At 44.2% G+C, this 20,005-nt stretch overlaps 1 protein-coding gene across 1 annotated transcript in view; it reads right to left on the bottom strand.

Moving 5' to 3' along the window:
• Positions 1-20,005, bottom strand: part of LOC118231485 (protein kinase C-binding protein NELL2-like) — a 67,566-nt gene that overhangs the window by 23,473 nt on the left and 24,088 nt on the right. The window contains exons 6-13 of the mRNA XM_035425300.1: positions 19,220-19,292; positions 18,738-18,820; positions 18,267-18,395; positions 17,614-17,716; positions 17,426-17,517; positions 15,141-15,246; positions 14,458-14,586; positions 3,463-3,588 (exon numbers count right to left, since the gene is read on the bottom strand). Coding sequence (XP_035281191.1) covers positions 3,463-3,588; positions 14,458-14,586; positions 15,141-15,246; positions 17,426-17,517; positions 17,614-17,716; positions 18,267-18,395; positions 18,738-18,820; positions 19,220-19,292 — 841 coding nt within the window. The remainder of the gene's footprint in view (positions 1-3,462; positions 3,589-14,457; positions 14,587-15,140; positions 15,247-17,425; positions 17,518-17,613; positions 17,717-18,266; positions 18,396-18,737; positions 18,821-19,219; positions 19,293-20,005) is intronic.

The raw sequence follows: 20,005 nt of genomic DNA, 5'->3' as shown, positions 1-20,005 counted from the left end.
ACAATGCAGGAATACGACTAACGAGGCCTCAGCTGTCAATATGGGCTGGGACCGGGGTGCGGGATCATTATACACGGATGGGAAGGTGTACCTGTCTGTGTGCAGAGCACAAATTCCTCCTCCTCACAGAAACATACACACACGTCCTCTCTCTCTCTCTCTCACACACACACACACACACACACACACACACACGCACATGCACACACAGACATACAAGATGTATTAAGTGACTCTGAATAAATGAGCAAAATGGCAGAGGTAACTAAAGGCATGCTGTCCATTCTATACTCAGCAGAAAAGAAAGTTCAAAGTGAGAAGTAAACAGTATTTATCCAGGCCATTAATTTAGTAAGAGCACCCTGCAGTGAACTGGAGAAAAGGCGCCACATGCTACGACCCAGTGCTTTTGGTGTTTGCGTTCCTGCGCTTTTTGTATCCCCTGCTCGATGTTTCATTTTGCTTCGTGTACTGTTTCTATCCTCCCCCCCGAGAGGTGGAGATAATGACGTCATGGTCCTATTGCAGAGATCTGGGTCGGGAGTCGTGCCAGGGGGAAGATGCATGCCGTTGCCCGACAACCCTCTTCAGGAGACGGATGCCGCTGGACATCGCCTGGCAACCAGGCTGAGGGATGCCTGTTGCTGAGGACGCCGGGACCGTCGTGGAGCAGCGACATTAAAAAGATGCAGGACTATATACAGATATTCTGTAACTTTTTCCACTGTCCACTGTCTGCAATCTGCTGTCTGCTGATCCTGATGACATTATGAACTCTGTGCTTATGACTTTTTTCTCTAACATGCTAGTTAGATTGGCAACTGTAGCCTGCTTCACGTTAGTTACATTAAAATATTTTGGATAAGAGCGCAGGTTGTAAGGATAATCAATGGTCACCCCAATGCCTACTTCAGAACATCTACGAGGGATTGATGGATGGACTTTTTAATGGAGGACCATTTTCAACTCTGGCATGGGTTCCATCTATACCCACTGACTGCTCGGTGAGAGCCTGCAACCTGCCCTGAGCTTATATACGTACTTTTAACATCTTTAGGAATAGATGAAACTCCCTGCTTTGCTGTATAATAAATGCTCGGTTGTCTTTTTATATACCACTTTATGCTTAACTGGGTCTTCTTTGAGGTTGTAGTTATTGTTTGAGTAGCTTAATATTGCACTTTCATCAGCATGACGCTAGCACCTTAGCGTTACGTTATTGGTTATTGCCTGGCTATTGTAACACAGGACGATTTAGTGACGTAGTGCACGAAAGGGAGCGTGCGTACACGTCAGCTCCAAGGTACGGCACGTTCTGCTGGGGAAAGGCACGCGCCATTAATCCATTTATCAGTTTCACAGCACACACAGAAAGTCGTTTTTCAGAAAATCGATGGGAAAGACGGTTAGAGGTGTTTCCTGGTGCGCGTTTGGGGCTGCCGCTTTGTGAAGGCTGATATCAGTGGGAAAACAACCCTCCCCCCACCCCTCCCCCAACGCCCAATGAACCCCCTGACCCTAATCTCCTACTGAGGTTCCTGAGGACAGGAAATCCTCCAGTTAACCCCCGAAACGATAAAGCGGGGCCTCTTATCAGGGGATGAAAGCATCCTGCCTGCCAGCGTAACAACACACACACACACACACACACACACAACCACACGCGCCTCGCACATCGCATCAACCCTCGGATGGATTAAAGTCTAACCTGCGGCAAAGACACAGGATATCAAAGCCGCCGCCGTGGAAACCGGGGATGAAGCTTCACCTTCGCAGATAGGAACAGGCAACTGGAGGTCAGACCAGCAAACAGGATTCATTGAGCAGCCTCTTACAGTTCTGCGATACATCTGCAAGCCTGTGGCCCTCCTTTATTCTTCATTTTTACACTATATTATATTGCATAATATTGAATTCTGTTTCCAAATACATTTTTTTTCAGGCTCTGTGAAAAATAACTAATACGGGACAATAAGTCACTGAGCTCTTCAGTACGACCCATTATACTGCCAAGAATGGCGTTTGTCTAATTTCATGCACCTGTTAGCAATGGGTGTGGCTGAAGTAGCCAGATGAGGAAGAATTTAACTGATTTTAATTTGACTGTTTCCTTGAAGAAAATTACAAAGGAATCTTGTAGTGTTTTTCTTTATGCTTAGTGCCTTATCGTGGTATTCTGGCTGCTGGACATACAGCCTGGGCGTGCTGGCAAATATGGAACCTCCCATGTTTAATCAGTTTCCTCAGAACAAGAACTATTATTGTTCCATCTCTTTGAAAGTTTCTCTGTCTGTCTGGGAGGTATAAAACTTGTTAAATAAACTGTCGATTTTTACAAAGAACTGCAGACAACTGCAGATGCTGTACTTCCATTCTTGATATCATGTATTAAAGCTTCTCAACTTCGATTGAAGTCTCTGTGTTGAACTGAATTATTCTCCGACAGAAGAGATGTCCACATACTTTTGGCCATGCAGGGCATCTCTGAACTGGTACAGTTCACATCTTTTTTCTGGCTCTAAATATTGTAAATGAACAAAACTGAGAGATTAGGAAAAGCACAACTCATAAATTATTCTCTCTTCTTGCCAATAGACTCGCAGCACATACAAGCAGACAAGAGTTACAGAAAAATGTGAGAATTCACTGAAGCAGACAAATCCAGACACAGAACAAGACCTGAAGATTAACAGCAATTTCACATTTTCCATTTTAGAAATCCATTCAATTATTTACTGAAAGAACCTGATTTTTTTACATGTTTTTACATTAGTTGTGATAAATATTTCAGTAAGTGCATACTTCTCAACCAAGACTTGAACCTGCAGTCTCCACCACATATCCCAAACAGAGAAGACTTAACTCCTGTGCCAAAACACCCAGGTTTCAGCTCTTCCTTTCAGTGAAATTTAAAAAAAAATCTGGATTCAAAGTCTTAACGTCTACAGTTCAAAGCACTGATGCAACATTCTCTGAGGTTGAGAAATATTAAACCTGCACAGTTTAAGCAAGCCAAAAAGATAAGGAGAACAATGCCACCAGAGAGTAAAAAGGTCAATAAAGTAATCGAACAAGATAAAAAAGGAAATAGTACTGCCCAGCATTGTGTAGGATACTGACAATCTCAATGGTAACAAAAAGTCTGAGGACAAACCATTTATTCAGCAGAAGCAAATAAGGCCATACCTTTTTTTAATTGGGCTTTGGGCAGGGAATATACTGCAATATATTAAAATATGTGAAGGTAAAACATGTAAAATATTACAATATGAGAAGTATGCCTCAACAATCAATTTTTTAAAATGTATTGCAATATCTGAAGGCCGCAATGATGTCAATATTTCCCATATATAATGAAGTGCTGCAACATTTTTCAGAAATATATTGCAGTATATTTAATTTTCAGGGAGGCCAGGTGAGAGTTGTGGGCAGGGCCAGGACAGGAGGAGGGGCGGGACCCACCTGTGCAGGAGTAGTCGTCGATCCTGATGTATCCACGGCGACAGACGCACAGGAAGGAGCCGGGCGTGTTGACGCACACGGTGTTCTCCCTGCAGTAGTGCCTCCCCTCCGCACACTCGTCCACGTCTGCAGAGAGACACGACCAGGTCAGGCGTCACACAGAGTGCAAAGACTGGAGAAAAACTTAAACTCAGGACTATATTGCTTAAACTCTGGACTGTAATGCTTAATATCACGACTCAGGACTACAGTGCTTAAACTGTGGACTATAGTCCTTAAACTCTGGACTGTAATTCTTACTAACTATTCACGACTACAACATTTAAAACTTTGGATGATAATACTTAAACTCAGGATTATAATTCTCAAACCCACAACTTAATGCTGAAATGTGGAACCCAAGTCCAGACTTCTGAGATTGGTGCAAGGCATCATGTCAGAGAACTTCTGAATCTCTGTGATGTGGGAACTGAGTCCCTGGGCCTATTACATTACATTACATTCATTTAGCAGACGCTTTTATCCAAAGCGACGTACAAAAGTGCATTTTCATGATCGTAGACAACTGCTGAACACGGGTTCAGTAAGGTACAATTACTTATTTTGTAAAGCTATTTCTAGCCGAGAACAAAGAACACTATCCTGGTCTAACATCTGCAAAGCCAAACTAGGCAGAAGAATAAGCTAGAGTATTAGGACAAATACAATTTACCAAGAAGTGCAGGGATGGGGCAACATGTAACAAGTGACAGGAAAAAGGGTTTTTTTTTTTTTTTTTTTTTTAATATATATATATATATATATATATATATATATATATACACAGCGTGGTGGTGGTTATTCTAGGTATAGTCTGAAGAGATGAGTCTTCAGGCCACGGCGGAAGATGGATAGTGAGGGGGAGGTTCGGAGAGGGACGGGGAGTTCGTTCCACCACTGGGGAGCTAGGGTGGAGAAGCTCTGTGATCCCTTTGGGCGGGTGGGAGGGGTTGCAAGACGCCCTGCTGCCGCAGAGCGGAGTGGTCGAGCAGGCACATAGAATTGAGTCATGTCCTGCAAGTAGATAGGGGCTGTCCTGTTGGCGGCAGTGTAGGCAAGGGTCAGGGCTTTGAATCGGATCCTGGCAGCGACCGGTAGCCAGTGAAGTGATCGCAGCAGGGGAGTGACGTGGGAGAATTTGGGGAGGTTGTAGATGAGTCGGGCAGCGGCATTCTGAATCATCTATCTGTACCTGTAACAAGTTTCAGACCTCTGAGTTTTTCACAAGTTGAAATCAAGGCCCTAACCTCTGACACCAGGGCTCAAGAGAAGGTAGCCGAGGCCAGGGCTCTAAGGCACAAGTATACTACTTAGTACCAATGAGTATGTACTAAGTAAATGCTGGGTACACAATGTACGCTGGGTAAACAATGCATCCTCTCAGAGCTACACAACCCTGCCTCACCAGCAATAATAAATAAAATTACTTACACTGGTGTATTTGATTTTTTATAATATCTGGTGCTGACCCTTCAACAATAAAACACTAAGAAATTGTTTTTTGTCCACGGACCATAATTGCCCAGTGCAGACATTGTAATATTTTAGTGCACACTGAAATTCTGAGTTATTCGTAATGAAAAACGCAATGCCAGACTTTTCCTCCTGAAACATTTAACTTTGCTTCGGCATTAAACCAGTTCAACAGCCTGACCTGATTTGAACTTGCGAGACAAGGCAATCTTGCCTTGGCTAAGGCCCTGACTGAAGGTATGCAGTCCGTACTCTGCAGGTCCATAGTACCCGTACGGAACAGTGTGTTAAACCAGAGCGTCCTCGTCGTTGTTTTAATTCAGCTCGTCTCCATGAACGTGTAAAAAATGTCCTTGGCAACCACTTCCACCCACGACGTCCTCCACCAAACACGTTCTTTCGGCCAATCTCACCCTCTCTCTCTCTCTCCCACGCACGCATCTTTACACTCAGATGTCTCTATATCCTCTCTTTCACTACCACTTCCTTTCAGGGATGAAGCCCATAAATGCAAGTTTCAGGATTTCAAAAAATGGAAGTACCCCACAAATACTCACCATGCAATAAACATTCTAATAAAAATGGGAACATCTTAATATATTCCTGAAATCTTTTTTCCCCGACACAATAATTCAGTATTAATCCTGAATGGGGCCAGAATAACACTAAACTGAGGCCAAAGCCTCTATTGAATCAACATTTGTCCTACCCACCGATCTACAAATACACTCAAAAACATTTTCCATCACAAACAGTTTGGTGAGTTCATTACAATTGTTTAACACATCGAACTATCTCAGTGAATTTAAGCACTTAAATTTATTATTGAAGGCCGAACAAGTTACGGACAAATGTTGATTGTCCTTCAAGACAGAAGAAAATTGGCTGATTTATTTAGCGTCTATGAGTATCTGTGGGTACTGTCTGCCACTGTAGAACCCTGTCACAAAAACCATGGCGCTCAAGGACCAAGAACTGCTGGTTTTCCACCCTCCTTTTACCTGGGAGTCAGGTGCGAATACAGTCATAGCACAATAGTAGCACTAATTGTGTGATTAGCTAAAACACGTTACAAAGCTCTGAATTAAATTAAAGCACAATTAAAATGAAACACTTTGCCTTAACTCACAACTAAATCTAACTGTTCGATCCTGAGTTGAGCAAACATCAAAATGAACCGGCAAATTTAATTTGCACATAACAAATTTTCACTTCCACTTATGTGTGAGTCAAAGATAAGGGCAAATGTTGATTGAACGCAGGCCAGCGTGCCTGTAAGAAGATATTACAGGTGAGTGAGGTATAATGGTGTGTGTGGAAGGAGAGGTGATTTCTACCACCATTAGTGACACTCACTGCATAGCCATAAAAAAGGCTGAGGAAATAAATGGTTTCTTTCATCTCTGAATAAAATTACCAGGGGTGTGTCTTTGGCAAGCTACGATAAATCAATAAAACCCAGGCTCATTTTATTTTTCCATTACAGCCTGACAGACTAGGCATGCGCACACAATCACAGCCACACACACACACACACACACGCACACACACGCACACACACAATCATAACACGTAAATATAATAGCACTATGAGTTAATATTACATTTATGGATCATACATAGATGCAATGCTGGCTGTAAAATGCTGTAATTTGCTGTTTGTAAGGTACATGCCACTTCTTACACTATTGTACTCTGTCATCTTAGCACTGTTTTTCAGTGTGAGCACAAAAAGTCTGGTTAGGTACCACTAATGTTGTTCTTTCTGCAACGAAAGAACTTGAAGCACTAAAGATAAAAGCATGAGGAAACATCACATTACTAGATCTCAGGAAGATAAACATCGATTCAACAAAATGAAAAATAAATGCACAACTGAACTATGTAAGGCAATATCCAACTGTTATCAAACACTCATAGGAGCAGTGTCTAATCCCAAAACGCTATGGACAGTCTTAAATTACATTCCGGGGAGTTTTGACAGAGGAAGTCAATGTAAGATTTGTATTATTACTGATGGGTTATTACCATCTGAGCCACTGAATGTTGCATGCGTCTTTAATGATTTTTTTCTTAGTTCAGTCGAAGAACGTCTGAATTTAACACTCTCGGATCATCGCGGCACACACACCTCTACAGCATGAGGCTGTAGGAATTTCTTCACAAAAATGATGGTGTTGAAGATAAAGATACAAACGTCAGAGTCAGGAGCTCCTTTTATAATTTAATAAAACGATCGGTCGGGAAGAGGTACAAGTACAGCCTTCAAAAATTGTCCAATACGTCCGTTTATACAATTTTTAGAGGAAAAGAACTGTTGTTCCAGCTTATGAGATTCATTTATTCACCACATGCAAAGATTTAATTTACTAGCTAATCAAAAATTAGGATCAGAGAGTCCATACCAAGACTGACCAATGCGGGCCTAGAGGTCTTTTAATCCCCTTATTCACTTGATTTGTACTGCAGCTGGATTTTATTTAATCTAGTTTACATTCCAACAGGGACATGGCATGGGGTGAAACAGCATACACTTAGATATACAGGCCTTTAAAAGTAAAGTCAGATTCAGGAAGTCAGATTTCTGTGATAACCCAGCGAGGCTAACACTCAAGCCACACAATTCACCCTCCAGGCTACACAGCATTGTGCTAGGCAACCAGACCCCACCTGCAATTACAAGCTAACATGATGTCAGGCGGTTTAAATGTAATAACAGGCTAATGAATAACACCCTGTGGAGGAGGGACCTTCCCTCTCTGCAGGGGAAATTTCGCGCGAGGCCTTTTCGTTGAAAAAACGTTGCGCGTTCTCCAATCGAGTTCGCCAGGTTTTTAACCGTCTGACCGTTCCGTTTCTGCTAGGGAAGGATAAAACCTCGAACATAAAACAGAACGACCGACGAGAGAGCAAGAGGAACATTACGCATTCCTTCTTCTCCCCGTGTGAGTGTTTCGGGTGTGGCACACATAAGCGGTCACCTGTAAAGCCATATCCTGTTACTGTCGCAACCTGCTTCCCATTATTGAGGGGAAACTCTTTCTCTTCCACATCCTGTCTTAGCCCCATAAAACTCAACCAGTAGCTGACTCCTGGACCCGCCATTCAGAAACCCCAATCCGCCTGCAGTTACGCAGCCCAGAGTCAACCCTGTAGTCAGATCTCAGCAATGAAAGAGGCCCTTAATTTGGGCCAAGCTAATCTACTACTTCTACCACCTAATAAAGCGATACACATTCTGCACCGCGCGGAAAGAAAAGCCCTTCAAATGTTTGAACCGCGCGAAATTTATATCGTTTTTCATTTTCCTTTCAAAAAGGGTCTTTGATTTTAGCTCGCATTCATTTTGTGCATCTGCAGAGCCCCTGGGGGGGGGGGGGGGGGTAATTTAGACCTGCTGCAAGGGAAAATAGTGTTATATTTCTTTTCATTCTGTCGACCAGCAGCTGTAATTGAGGGAAATGAAAAGCATCCCCCCCCCCACCCCTCCTCTCTTTGCACACACAGCCTTTCCAGCACCCGATCCCACCAGTCGAAACGACAGAGCGGTTACAGATTCACAGCGTTAAGACTGGAGACAGATAAACGTTCTTCTTTAGAGTGGGGGGGGGGTGAAAAAAAAACTATGATATTGGACCGTTAACGTTATTACTGCAGTTCCCGGAAACGAGACGCTGATGTGTTAGACTGCGGGGAGAAGGAGCTATCAGGCCAGAGACTCGGTGGTATTAACACTGCAATGCCGAAATGGTAATTGGACTCATAATGAAAATAGCCCTAAAGACAAGGAGCCACAAACATAAACCGAATAGGCCCCATAATTCGGTGTTGTGCACCGTACGTGGCACATCGAAGTGTAAATATTTAATAAATATATTTATTCACACATTTGGCGAGGGCTTGCTGCTGTGGGGGCTCAGATCTTCATGTCGCAGTGCAGTACACATTTGAGAGGAAACTGTAGACCATTAAGGGCAGTGGGACTCGGCTCTGTACAAACACCCTGTGCGATTGCTTCTGCTTTCATTAAAAAAAGAATAATTAAAAAATGATTTTCATTGCCGAGGGTCTTTAAGAATACAACGCATGGAACCCAGAGAGCCAACAGCTAGATGAATTTGTGAATATCCATCAACTAAACTCACTTATCCTGGTCAGGCTGCGGGGGGGGGGGGGGGGTGCCTATCCGAGCATGCAGTGGGCAAGACGCAGCAATACACCCTGGATAGGTCGCAAGTGGCACACACAGGGCACACACACTCCATGCACTCACACACTCATACATAGTGCCAATTTAGACTCTCTGGAAACCGGAGTACCCAGAGGAAACCCATGCGAACATGCAAAGTGACAGAAAAGCCCTGGTTGGGATTCGAACCAACGACCTTCTTGCTGTAAGGCAACACAGTGCTACCCACTGCACTACCACCATGCCGCCCCCTCTGTCTCGCTATGTCCCGCTAAAAAAAAGAAAGAAAAACTAACAAAAAAAGGAAATGTTGACCTGGATGAAAGAGACTGCTGGGCCAATAAATCATTCAGCGTGTACCGCCAGAGCGCAAATTTAAAGAGAATGAAAACATTCAACAACGTCCTGCATCATTGAAAAGGTATCGTGGCGGGGGAAACCACAACGGGGGGGGGGGGGGGGGGGGCAAGAGGGAAAACAAGTCATTAAAGGGAAAGAAAAAAACATCATCGTCTCAGTCGCTCCCGAAATCGAATAAAATATTTGGCAGGTTGGGGAGCGTAGCCGCGTCGTTGCGTAACACCCGGAGGTGATGAATGGCGGGCGAATCCGCGGAGCATTGCTCGCCACCGACGAGGCTTCGGCGCAGAGACTCCGCGGACCCTTAGGAATGCGGCGCGCCGCGACATGCCCAATTAATCTCCGCCGATCGTACCGTGCCCCTCTCGCCTGCTTCGGAAGACGAGGCGGGCGAGGCGGCGCACCTGGGCGCGAGGAAAGCGTTTCAGAAGCACCTCTTTTTCTTTTTCGCCCGAGGACATCTCTCTCCGGTGCCTAGCGGAAGGAGATACTTCTGTATTCCAGCCGGACGAACAGAGCTTACATTCAGAATACTTCCTGTTTTTCAATTTTGTATTTTTTCTTACTATGGAGTCAGGAAAGATGCAGTTAAACAGGGGCCTTCTAACCCTAGGTCTGGACGGAAATAGGGTCTGCATGGTGTTCTCTTCATTGTAAAATCAGTAGCCAGTTCAGAACCAAAAAACCAGGTCAGGTCAGTGAACTTATCAATTATATTCTAAGTAACAAGGAAAACCGGCAGCTCTGCGGCTCTCCAAGACAGGAGCTGGGGACCGCAGCAGACCCTGTGGTTCTCCAGGGCCAGGACTGGGGGACCACTGTCATATATCATGTGTAAGGCAGGCACAAGTGCATTTACTCATTTGACCACATCACTGGGTAATTTATCAGAGCAAAAACATGCACACGCGGCAGAAAATACACAGGGAAAGCAAAGCTCAATGAACAATAATTCACAATTTTCTCATTTTACATTAGCTGATTTTTCAGAAGGTCAGCGATGCTTACTGCGTGACCCAAAACCAGGACAGCAAAACACGTTGAAGGCTGGACGATAAAGGCTAAATTGCGAACAGTACACAAAGGGTTAAAACTAAGATGCTGTGAGGTGCAGCTTACAAGCTGTGTACACATACATATGCATGTGCTAAAAGTGTGCAATAAAGCGTTTTAAGGAAAGCCAGCCAGAGGTTTGCATGCAAATGGGGCCATTCTTCATGCGGCTATGACAACACCTGCTTTTCAAAGGCATTAAGGAAATTTATATGCGGGTTCAGCGTTGCGCTTCTCCATCCGGCTAAAAAGATCCAGAACAGAACATCCTCATCCTTCTAGGGCGAACCTGTCTGAGACAGCAACCATTACTTTAGTGCCAACAGCGGTCTAAAAATAAACCCCACGCTCTCTTTAGATCTCCTTCTGGGGCCGTTGTTCTTTGGAGAAATATATAAAAAAAGAGAGAGAGACTGTTTAAAATACACCGCCACCCCCCCACCTGTCTTGTTAAGAACGCACGCACGCATGAGCAGCATGGACAGTTCCCAACAGTCATAAGACGCGTTTATCGCCGATTCCCTACCTAAGTGGGATGGCTATCATTTTCTGACACGCGCGAGGGATCGGCACATGACGACGCTGGCAGCGAGCGAGCGTAGGAGACGGATGCCGTAAAGGGGAAGGAGAGGAATGCTTTCGCACTTCGAATGGAAATGGCTACATCTTCACAGCATTGCATCTAGCATTCTGAGTGCATCGCAAAAAAAAAAATTCCGGGCGTGACTAAAATAATCTTAAAACATCGAACTTGAAACATAGAAAGTAAGATGTCATAGCAGAGGAGGAGACCGTCAAGGTGTTACTGTGAAAGTCCAGGCAGGAGGCAGTGTTGAATGATCTCCCTTTGTGTCAGTACACGAGGAGCCTAGACAGGCAGAAATGGCATGTTCTCCTCATTATGTAATGAGACAATAATAATAATAATAATAATAATAATAATAATAATAATAATAATAACAAAAAGAAGAAGAATAAGCATGGAATAATAATTGTTGAGGTCATATTGACAGTAAGACTGTGAAGTGTGTGACGATTCATACAGTCATGCAGTGTTTAAGTATTTCAGAACATTTTATTCTCTGCCTTTAAAAGACACCACCTTATCGGAGAGCCAGGCAGAAGCAGATGTTGACTAAATGCTCTTCCTTCACAGAGCAGAAGTTCTGCTGTCCGATAACGCAGACTATATATCAATCGAGCGGCTTTCCTGCTTACTTTCCAAACAATAAGTTCACTCAGTGCATGGCATTCAAGTGCAGCATAATCAGCTCTGATTGGCTGCTGCACCATGGTAACTGTCATTTGCGCAAATCATCCAGACAGGGGCACCCAGTGGTCCATCGTCAAACAATGGTACGATTCAGAACCAAACAACCACAGTCATTCCTGACACACAAACTAAATCATCACACTAAGATGATTTACGAAAACACCGGAAAATTCATTTGAATTCAAATGCAGCTTACAGACAAAGCACAGATTTAAAACCCTGAGAATTTACCTCAGGCTAATATTGACTCTGTTTCTTCCTCAGGAACACACCCCCCACCCCCAGGGTCTAAAGAAGACGTTTTTAACGTACTGCTTAATGCAGGACAGTGCTGGGAAACAGAATTTCGGGCTGGGCTGAGATGTAAGTGATTGGGGGGGGGGGGGGGGGGCGTGCACCGAGCGCTCCTACGAGTCAGTGCCGAGCCCCCGCTGTGTAACAACGCCCCCGACTATTCCACACTGACGCTTTGATGAAAAATTTAGGGTGAATGACTTCATAGCCTATTTTCAGCACGCGAATGACTTAAGATTTTTTAAGGAGCTAAGCTCCTCAGGCATGCAGTGTTCTCGAAGCTGCCTGGAGCCATTCCCTTGACTGTCCACCACTAACAACATGCATATTGTTGGATATCTGGTTATCGCCTTTGAGAAACAGACAATATAGTTTGACAATATAGACAATATTACTCACTCTGTTATATCGCTGACTGCTTTTCCCCCAAAGGCATGTAGAGGAATCTCTTTGGCAGTTAGGGCCATGCTGGAAGTTGTTTAAATGTTAACATGTCTTAGGGTTTGCTCTCCCTTGGCAGTGACCTAGTCTGGCTAAAGGAGGCAGCAAAGATGATCTCCTTGTTAAGTTTGAATGCAATCTGTGACATATAATTGAAATCATTGATTTAAAATATTACATATATATGTATATGTCTACATAGATAATGGTTGTTGAAGCCTGGTAAGTGTATCTTGTGCTCCAGAAGGTGACAAAAAAATAAAACTGTCAAGGGAGAGAAAAACCCAGGACATGTTTACATTTAAATGGTGTCCAATGTGGCCCGATATACTGAGCATGGTTATCATATCATATTTTCAAGGTAAAAATCCTGCATAATATGCCTTTGAATAGGACACTGTGGCTGCACCATCAGTCAATTTCAATAACTGCAGTGGTCATGGTAACTGAAGCTACAGTTATGGGAACTCGAGCATGCAGATAGACGGACATATTTTGCTATGCAAAAAAATAATCCTTATTTTCCCCCACAACATTCTGATGAGGAAAGTTAGTCTTTGCTAATCACAATTTAATAGGCGTCCAGTGCTGCTGAAAAATAATTTCTGCAGTTTCTTCATCTGGTAGGTTCGGCACTGATGCTTAATTCTTATTATTTATGTCTGTCAGAGAGGAGATAAGATGAACTATATTGAACCCCATGGGGTAATTTGTGCTCTGCATTTGACCAATCCTAGTTACTCCGGAGTAGTGGGCAGCCACAGTGCAGCGCCCAGGGACAAACTCTAGTTCTGAGGCCAGTGCCTTGGTCGAGGCAGGAGTAGACCTGACCAGACATGCATGTCTTTTAGAATTACGCATTTTCTAAGCACAGTTTCATGAAAAAACATCATTAAAAAGACCCAGCTAAGTCTATGGGCTGTCTTGAGAGCAACCACATGACAGCATTTTCCATCCAATTACATTTTCCTCTGAATATTATACACACACAATATCCACCACTGCTTTGTCCTCCAGAAGCATTATGGGAAGGGGAAGTCAATAAACCAGCTGCTGTAATGGCACTCTTCAACAGTTATTGGTGTCGGTGACCATTTTGTTTTAGTTTTTCATTCCGTGCCAATAAAAACTCAGAGAATAAGTCACGCTTGTTGTCTGTATGGAATCTTGAGGCATCCGGCTGTACAGGCAGCTATCAATATCTAATATGTTCCTGGAGGCGTATTAAAGAATTATGCCAAAGAAATAAAATATTGTCGTGACTAAAATCAAGCATGCGCAGCAGCAAGTCAAGGTCACAATCCACTTCAGAAAGAGGGAGACTGCACAAGCCTGGAACAGGAGACGAACGTGTGGAAGAAAACGATTTTTAGCGATTTGGTCAGAAAGGCGGTTTAAGCGAGCGCTCCGCACACGGTTTTCGGGGCGTGGTCAGGGCACGGTTTCGGACTTGAAACATAAAAAGTAAGATGTCGTAGCACAAGAGGAGACCGTCAAGTTGTTACTGTAATAGCCCAGGCTGAAGGCAGTGTTGAATGCTCTTACTTTGTCAGTGAGCCTAGACAAACTGAAATGGCATGTTCTCCTCAGTATGTAGTGTTATGTAATGAGACAATAATAATAATAACAAAAAGAAGAAGAATAAGCATGGAATCATAATCATTGAGGTCATATGACATATGACATGACAGTAAGACCGCAAAAAGGGTGTGACAATTCATACAGTCGTGCAGTGTTTAAGTATTTCAGAACATTTCATTCTCTGCCTTTAAAAGACACCACCTTATCGGAGAACAAGGCAGGAGCAGATGTTGACTGAATGCTCCTCCTTCACCGCGGTAAGAGCAGCGGGTTCCCGCCGCGGCAGTCGTACCTTCGCAGAAGGCGCCGTCGTCGCGGAGCGCGTGGTAGCCGTCCTGGCAGCTGCAGCTAGCCCCGGTCTCCATGTTCACGCAGTCTGAGTTCTCCACGCAGCCGTGACTCTCAGAACAGAAGTCATGACCTGGGGGAACCCGAGAGTGCAAGAATTAGAGTTGGGCTCAGTTTCCAATTTCAATGCAGTCATACCAGGAAATGAAATAAAATCTCATGAATCAACAGAAAAGCCTGGACAGAATTCTCAAGAAAGAGAAGGACCAGCACCCTGGTAATAATGCTCACAAACGCTTTTATTGTTTGCACCACACCATTCCGGCTGAAGATCTGGCAGGGTCAAAACTGTGCAAACAATAAAACATGTTTTCGAGCATTGGTGGGAGTGAATCGATATCCTTTTGTTTACAATTGCATTACTGTACTTTGATCTGCGCTTTCTTTAAGCTTATGTGGAATGCGTCCCAACCACTCCATATTCAGAAGCTCTAGCAGCCATGTATGTTTCTGATAAAAACTTTACCATAACTATACAGCTTACTGTTTAAATGTACAATCCATTTATAAAGCAGAATATTTACTGAAGCTAATCAAGTTAAACTTCTTCACTCAAAGTTACAACAGCAGTGCCTCAACCTTGGATTCGAACCCACAAACCCTGAGCCCGGTTTCACGCGCGGTTACCTCTGCAGACTCTGCAGCATCGGTCGGGGAGGGCGAGCTGCTCGGACTCAGCGCAGCTCAGCGGGGGGCAGGGGGCGACGGCGGCCACCTGGAGCATCACCCTGTCCTGTCGACAGAAACGGCAGCGCTTAGCGGTCGAGCCACGGGGGGGAAACGGGGGGGAAACCGTTCCCGCCGCCTCGGCACAGCTCTCCCGGCCATTCCGCCGTCTCTTCCAGAAGAGCGTAACGAACGTTCTTTAAGAACGAAACAAGCGGTTCGCCCCAGAATGCGTACAGCACTGCTTCTAGCCTGGTCTTGAGTGCCCGAAGAGCCCCTGGTTTCAATCAACTGGACAGTGTTTACAGCAGAGCGGCTGTGCACTGTGTGGAAAATGGTCTGGTTTTTACAACACAGTGAACCTGGTAATATGAATCACTTCGACAACGCTTGGTGGGGAAGCCAGTGCTGGCAATCCTTTCTACCGAATTAAACGCTGACCTTTTGGCTCAAATTGCAACGTGATGTATTGTATTACAAAATAAAAGAAAATGATATTTTAATGTTGCACGTATAAAATCTCACACAGCCATGGGAAAATTACTGTTACTCAGACCTGGAACCTAACAAAGTTACCATTTACACCCTAGGGACCACACTGTATCACAGGAGAGCCAGTGACTATTTTAAAGCCTACAGGCCACATAGTACTACAGGAGAACTAGTGACTATTTTACACCCTACAGGCCACACACAGTACTACAGGAGAGCCAGTGACTATTTTAAAGCCTACAGGCCACACAGTACTACAGGAGAGCCGGTGACTATTTTAAAGCCTACAGGCCACACAGTACTACAGGAGAACTAGCGCCTATTTTACACCCTACAGGCCACACACAGTACTACAGGAGAGCCAGTGACTATTTTACAACCTACAGGCAACACACAGTACTGCAGGAATCTCAGTGACTATTTTACACCCCAGAAAACCATGCCCAGCTTGAACCTGCTCCACTCCTGGCAGAACAAAGCCAATTGCACCGCACTGCTGTAGACGCACGCTAACGCGGATTATCCAGTTTCAACACTTCTCCTGTTTAGGGGCTGTCACTCGTGCGTCACGTTTCCGCGCAGAATACCCCTGAAAGACACATCAGTGAACGCCATCTGTTTAGCTGAATGAGAATCGGGGCCCATCTGTTCCATCCTAAACTAAGAAAGAAAAAAAAAGAGAGAGAACATTTTAGAATGGGGTCAGAGGGGTGACAGCTGGCCAATAGGGGGGTGGGGGCGCATGTGAAGTCCAAACGCTCTCAAGGCGTACTGATGGAGGCTTTCTCCCCGAAAAAAAGGCCCAGCTTCTCGCTGCAACTCACTTGGTTGCACAGTAAATGGTATAGAAGACTGAAGTTCCCGTTTCTTATCCATTAGGATGCCATTTCCATTACGCATTCTCTGCCTCATTTAAATATTTAGCCCAGGGGTGTCCAATCTTACGTGAAAAGGGGCCGTTGCGGGTGCAGGCTTTTGTGTGAGCCCAGCACTGAGACACCTGATTCTTATTATCAAGGTCTTGACTGAAGACCGTGATTCGTTAATTAAGCTGAAAGAGGCGTCGCAGTGCTGGGCTAAAACAAAAAGCCTGCGCCCACACCGGCCCTTTTCGGATGAGACTTGGAGACCCCAAGTTAAGCCATTCATGTGTGACATGAAGCAGCCACCAGCATTCAACCACATTTAAACGTAAAGTAGCGGAGTCTTAGGAACGTTACATTTAAATACAGCCTGCAGGACCTAAGCCTCACGGTTTAATAACGTCGCTGAGAACAGATTTTTCCTCAGTGTGGAGGAGGCATCATTTGCTCTGACAAGCAAAAAGCAATAAAAAGTGGTCATGGGGTCGAACCAATATTGAAAACCATAATCATCCGAGCACTGTTTAGTACAATGGCTTTCACTGCTGCCCTTAAGAGAGCTGCAGGGTCTGCTGGTTTTCATTGTTGCAGTTGATTACACAGTTAACTCACATCTGCTGGGTTCCTGGGTCTGAATTAGTTCTTTATTTTGGGATGAAAACAAAAATCTGCCATGCCGTGGCTCTTCAAGGGCAAGACTGAATACTCCTGATTTATCCCCTGACACATTACAAACAAGATGGAAACCAGTATTCAGTGAGACCTTGTATTTAATTTAACACTGTCAGTACTGAACAAGAGTCACTTTTACCATGTTTCTCATGTAGAAATGAATTTAGTTTACATCGGTCTGAAAGCAAGCAGAAAATTCGATAATTCTGGCACACTCACCTTGCATTCGAACAGCAAACACTTTCCTGTAGAGTCTCGTTCGGCCTTCCTCGTGCCTTCCACGTACACGCCCCCTCTGAACAGGCAAACTCCTGGAAATGGAAACCATGCATGAGCCAAAATGGCCGCCAGTAATTGGAGTTTAAATTTGCGGTTGATGTGTTCATGTGAGCTCATAGGAGACTCACGCTGGCACTCCTTGCAGCATTTCCCGCTCACGTAGGCGGGGGCAGAATCCGGGGGGCACTGGAGAGGGGGGCAGGAGACGGTCTCACAGCGCACCGTGCCATTCTGAGAAAACACGCAGAAAACAATCATGTGTGTCAAGTCTGTAAGGGTGAGGTCGAAGAGACTCCGCCTCTCAGACATATCAACTTCCTCATCACAGATATTTCAAAGCATTTCATGAAAAAGAGCAAACAAATCTTCCAGCAACTTCCTTATATAAATTGCAATGAAAATGATTTAAGGGCCTGAACAGCCATACCCAACTAATGACAACATCCGTCGCTAAAACGTAATGGTGAAATGAATGCGAAAGCACGAACACAGCAATGAATTACAATCTCGTGTCTTATAGTCCCTAAAACACAAAAAAATCTAACTCCCGCCCTCCTTAGAATAATGGTACAGTACATGTTCCAGAGTCCACTCCAGACTACTTGAAAGGACATTTAAAAGATCCACAACTTAGCCTACAGGAGGCGCTATCCAGCAAAAAGTACAGTGGGGTGTCCCATGGTCAGGAACTGAATCCCACCTGTGCCAGTGAACCAGGGTGGAGATGACCACCTGTGCCAGTGAACCAGGGTGGAGATGACCACCTGTGCAGGTGACCTACCGTACAGGTGCAGTTTCTGCAGCCGTCAGTCCAGGACTCCTCCTCCCTGTAGACCACGCCCTTCATGCTGCAGGTCCTCTCGCAATAGCACCTGTCCAAGCCCATCATCTTCTCTTCTGCTCTGGCCAACTGCACGTACATTCCCAAAAAACAGAGAGGGTGGTCTTCAGCCTCACCTACAGTACATGGCCAATATTTTAGCTAATCATGCTACACTGCATGTCACTCACTGCTACCCTCTCAAGTAATGTGGTTCCCTTTAAATGGAGGTGGGCCACAGAGATTGTTCACGCCCATTACGTGAATGATGGGTTTGGAAAGTTTGGGAACCCTTAAAGTATGAATGTATGAATACTCTTTCCCAGTACATTACATACAGTCCTGCAAGGCCTACATGGTTAGTGTTGCAAAAATATTGTCATGCCCTGAAATAATAGAATTCATTTTTAGAACTGTCTGGTTAAGTTTTACCTTGCTAGATGTTTTGGCTAAGATGTCTTGCAATTCCATGATTTTTTGGACGAGACCATGGAAGTCATGACAAGTTGGACAGGCTGAAATAAAAGTGCAAAGCACATGTCACAAAATGTCACACAATAATTAGGAACTGACATCCAGAAACACGGGTTGTATTAATGAGAATATGACCTGATTTGACATTAATATTCTTTGAGCAATCATTCAAAAAATCTAGCCTGCAATCACTTTCACTCAGGCAAATGCATTATATCAATTAATTACACGCTACTTTACAAAGGTTCACACAGACTCTTAAAACAATAATTAAGATAAAGAGGACATTCATTTCATTGTGTGGTTAATTAATGGGTTCCATATTTGCATACTGATGCAGGTAATTGATTTGTAGCTTTGAGGCCAAGCACTCACATTAATGTATTCCGTAGGCTATCAGGCATATAGAATTTAATACGGTGAAATAAAAATGCACTTACTGCGATTCAGGTCTGGGCACTGGGAAATATATCCTTGGGGCATAACAAGCAACTGGACATCCTGCATTATCCCCTGCAACACAGGAAAAAGAGTGTATGCCTCAAAAGGCTTTTTCACACAGATGTGCAGGAATCAAGGTTAAAAAGTCACACAGCGGGATGACTTAAAGCAGAAACAGATGACTGGTCACACCACAGCTCCCTGCACTGAAAGCCGAGTAGCAATGTAGAATAACGGGTAAAGGAACTCGTTAAGGAACCACCGTGGTCTGAAGACACATCTCTTCAGACTGCACCTGGACTAACTATCACAAATCCACAGGGTGCCCCCAATCTGCGACCGCTCTTGTCACATGTATAAATCTAACTTGTCCCTCTAGTACCTTCATGTTACACTAGTGTCTCCATCCAGCACTTACATTGCACTTGTATCGTTATCTTGATGTTGTAGCTCGTTGTCATGCCTCTTACTAGTTGACTTACCATAACTTTCTGACCTAGCCTATGCTCACCGTGTCAACTGGAGTTCATGTTCATGACAATGGGTAACTGTTACATAATGAGTATTGCACCTTATCAGACCTGTGTTTTGTAGTTACACGTTCAATCCCCAATTAGTCCCATTGTAGCACTGAGCAAGCTACTTAACTTCAGTATATATCCAGCTGCATAAATGGACACAATGTAAAAAAAAACACAAAAGCTATTTACGTCACTCTGGATAAGATTGTCTGCTAAATGAAAGCAATCTAAATGCAATAAAAAGCTGGCCAAGTTTAGAGCATT

This window comes from Anguilla anguilla, chromosome 7 (assembly GCF_013347855.1).
Source record: "Anguilla anguilla isolate fAngAng1 chromosome 7, fAngAng1.pri, whole genome shotgun sequence".
NCBI classification, from domain to species: domain Eukaryota; kingdom Metazoa; phylum Chordata; class Actinopteri; order Anguilliformes; family Anguillidae; genus Anguilla; species Anguilla anguilla.
The sequence above is the reverse complement of the archived record's forward strand: the minus strand, read 5'-3'. Positions and strand labels throughout refer to the sequence as shown.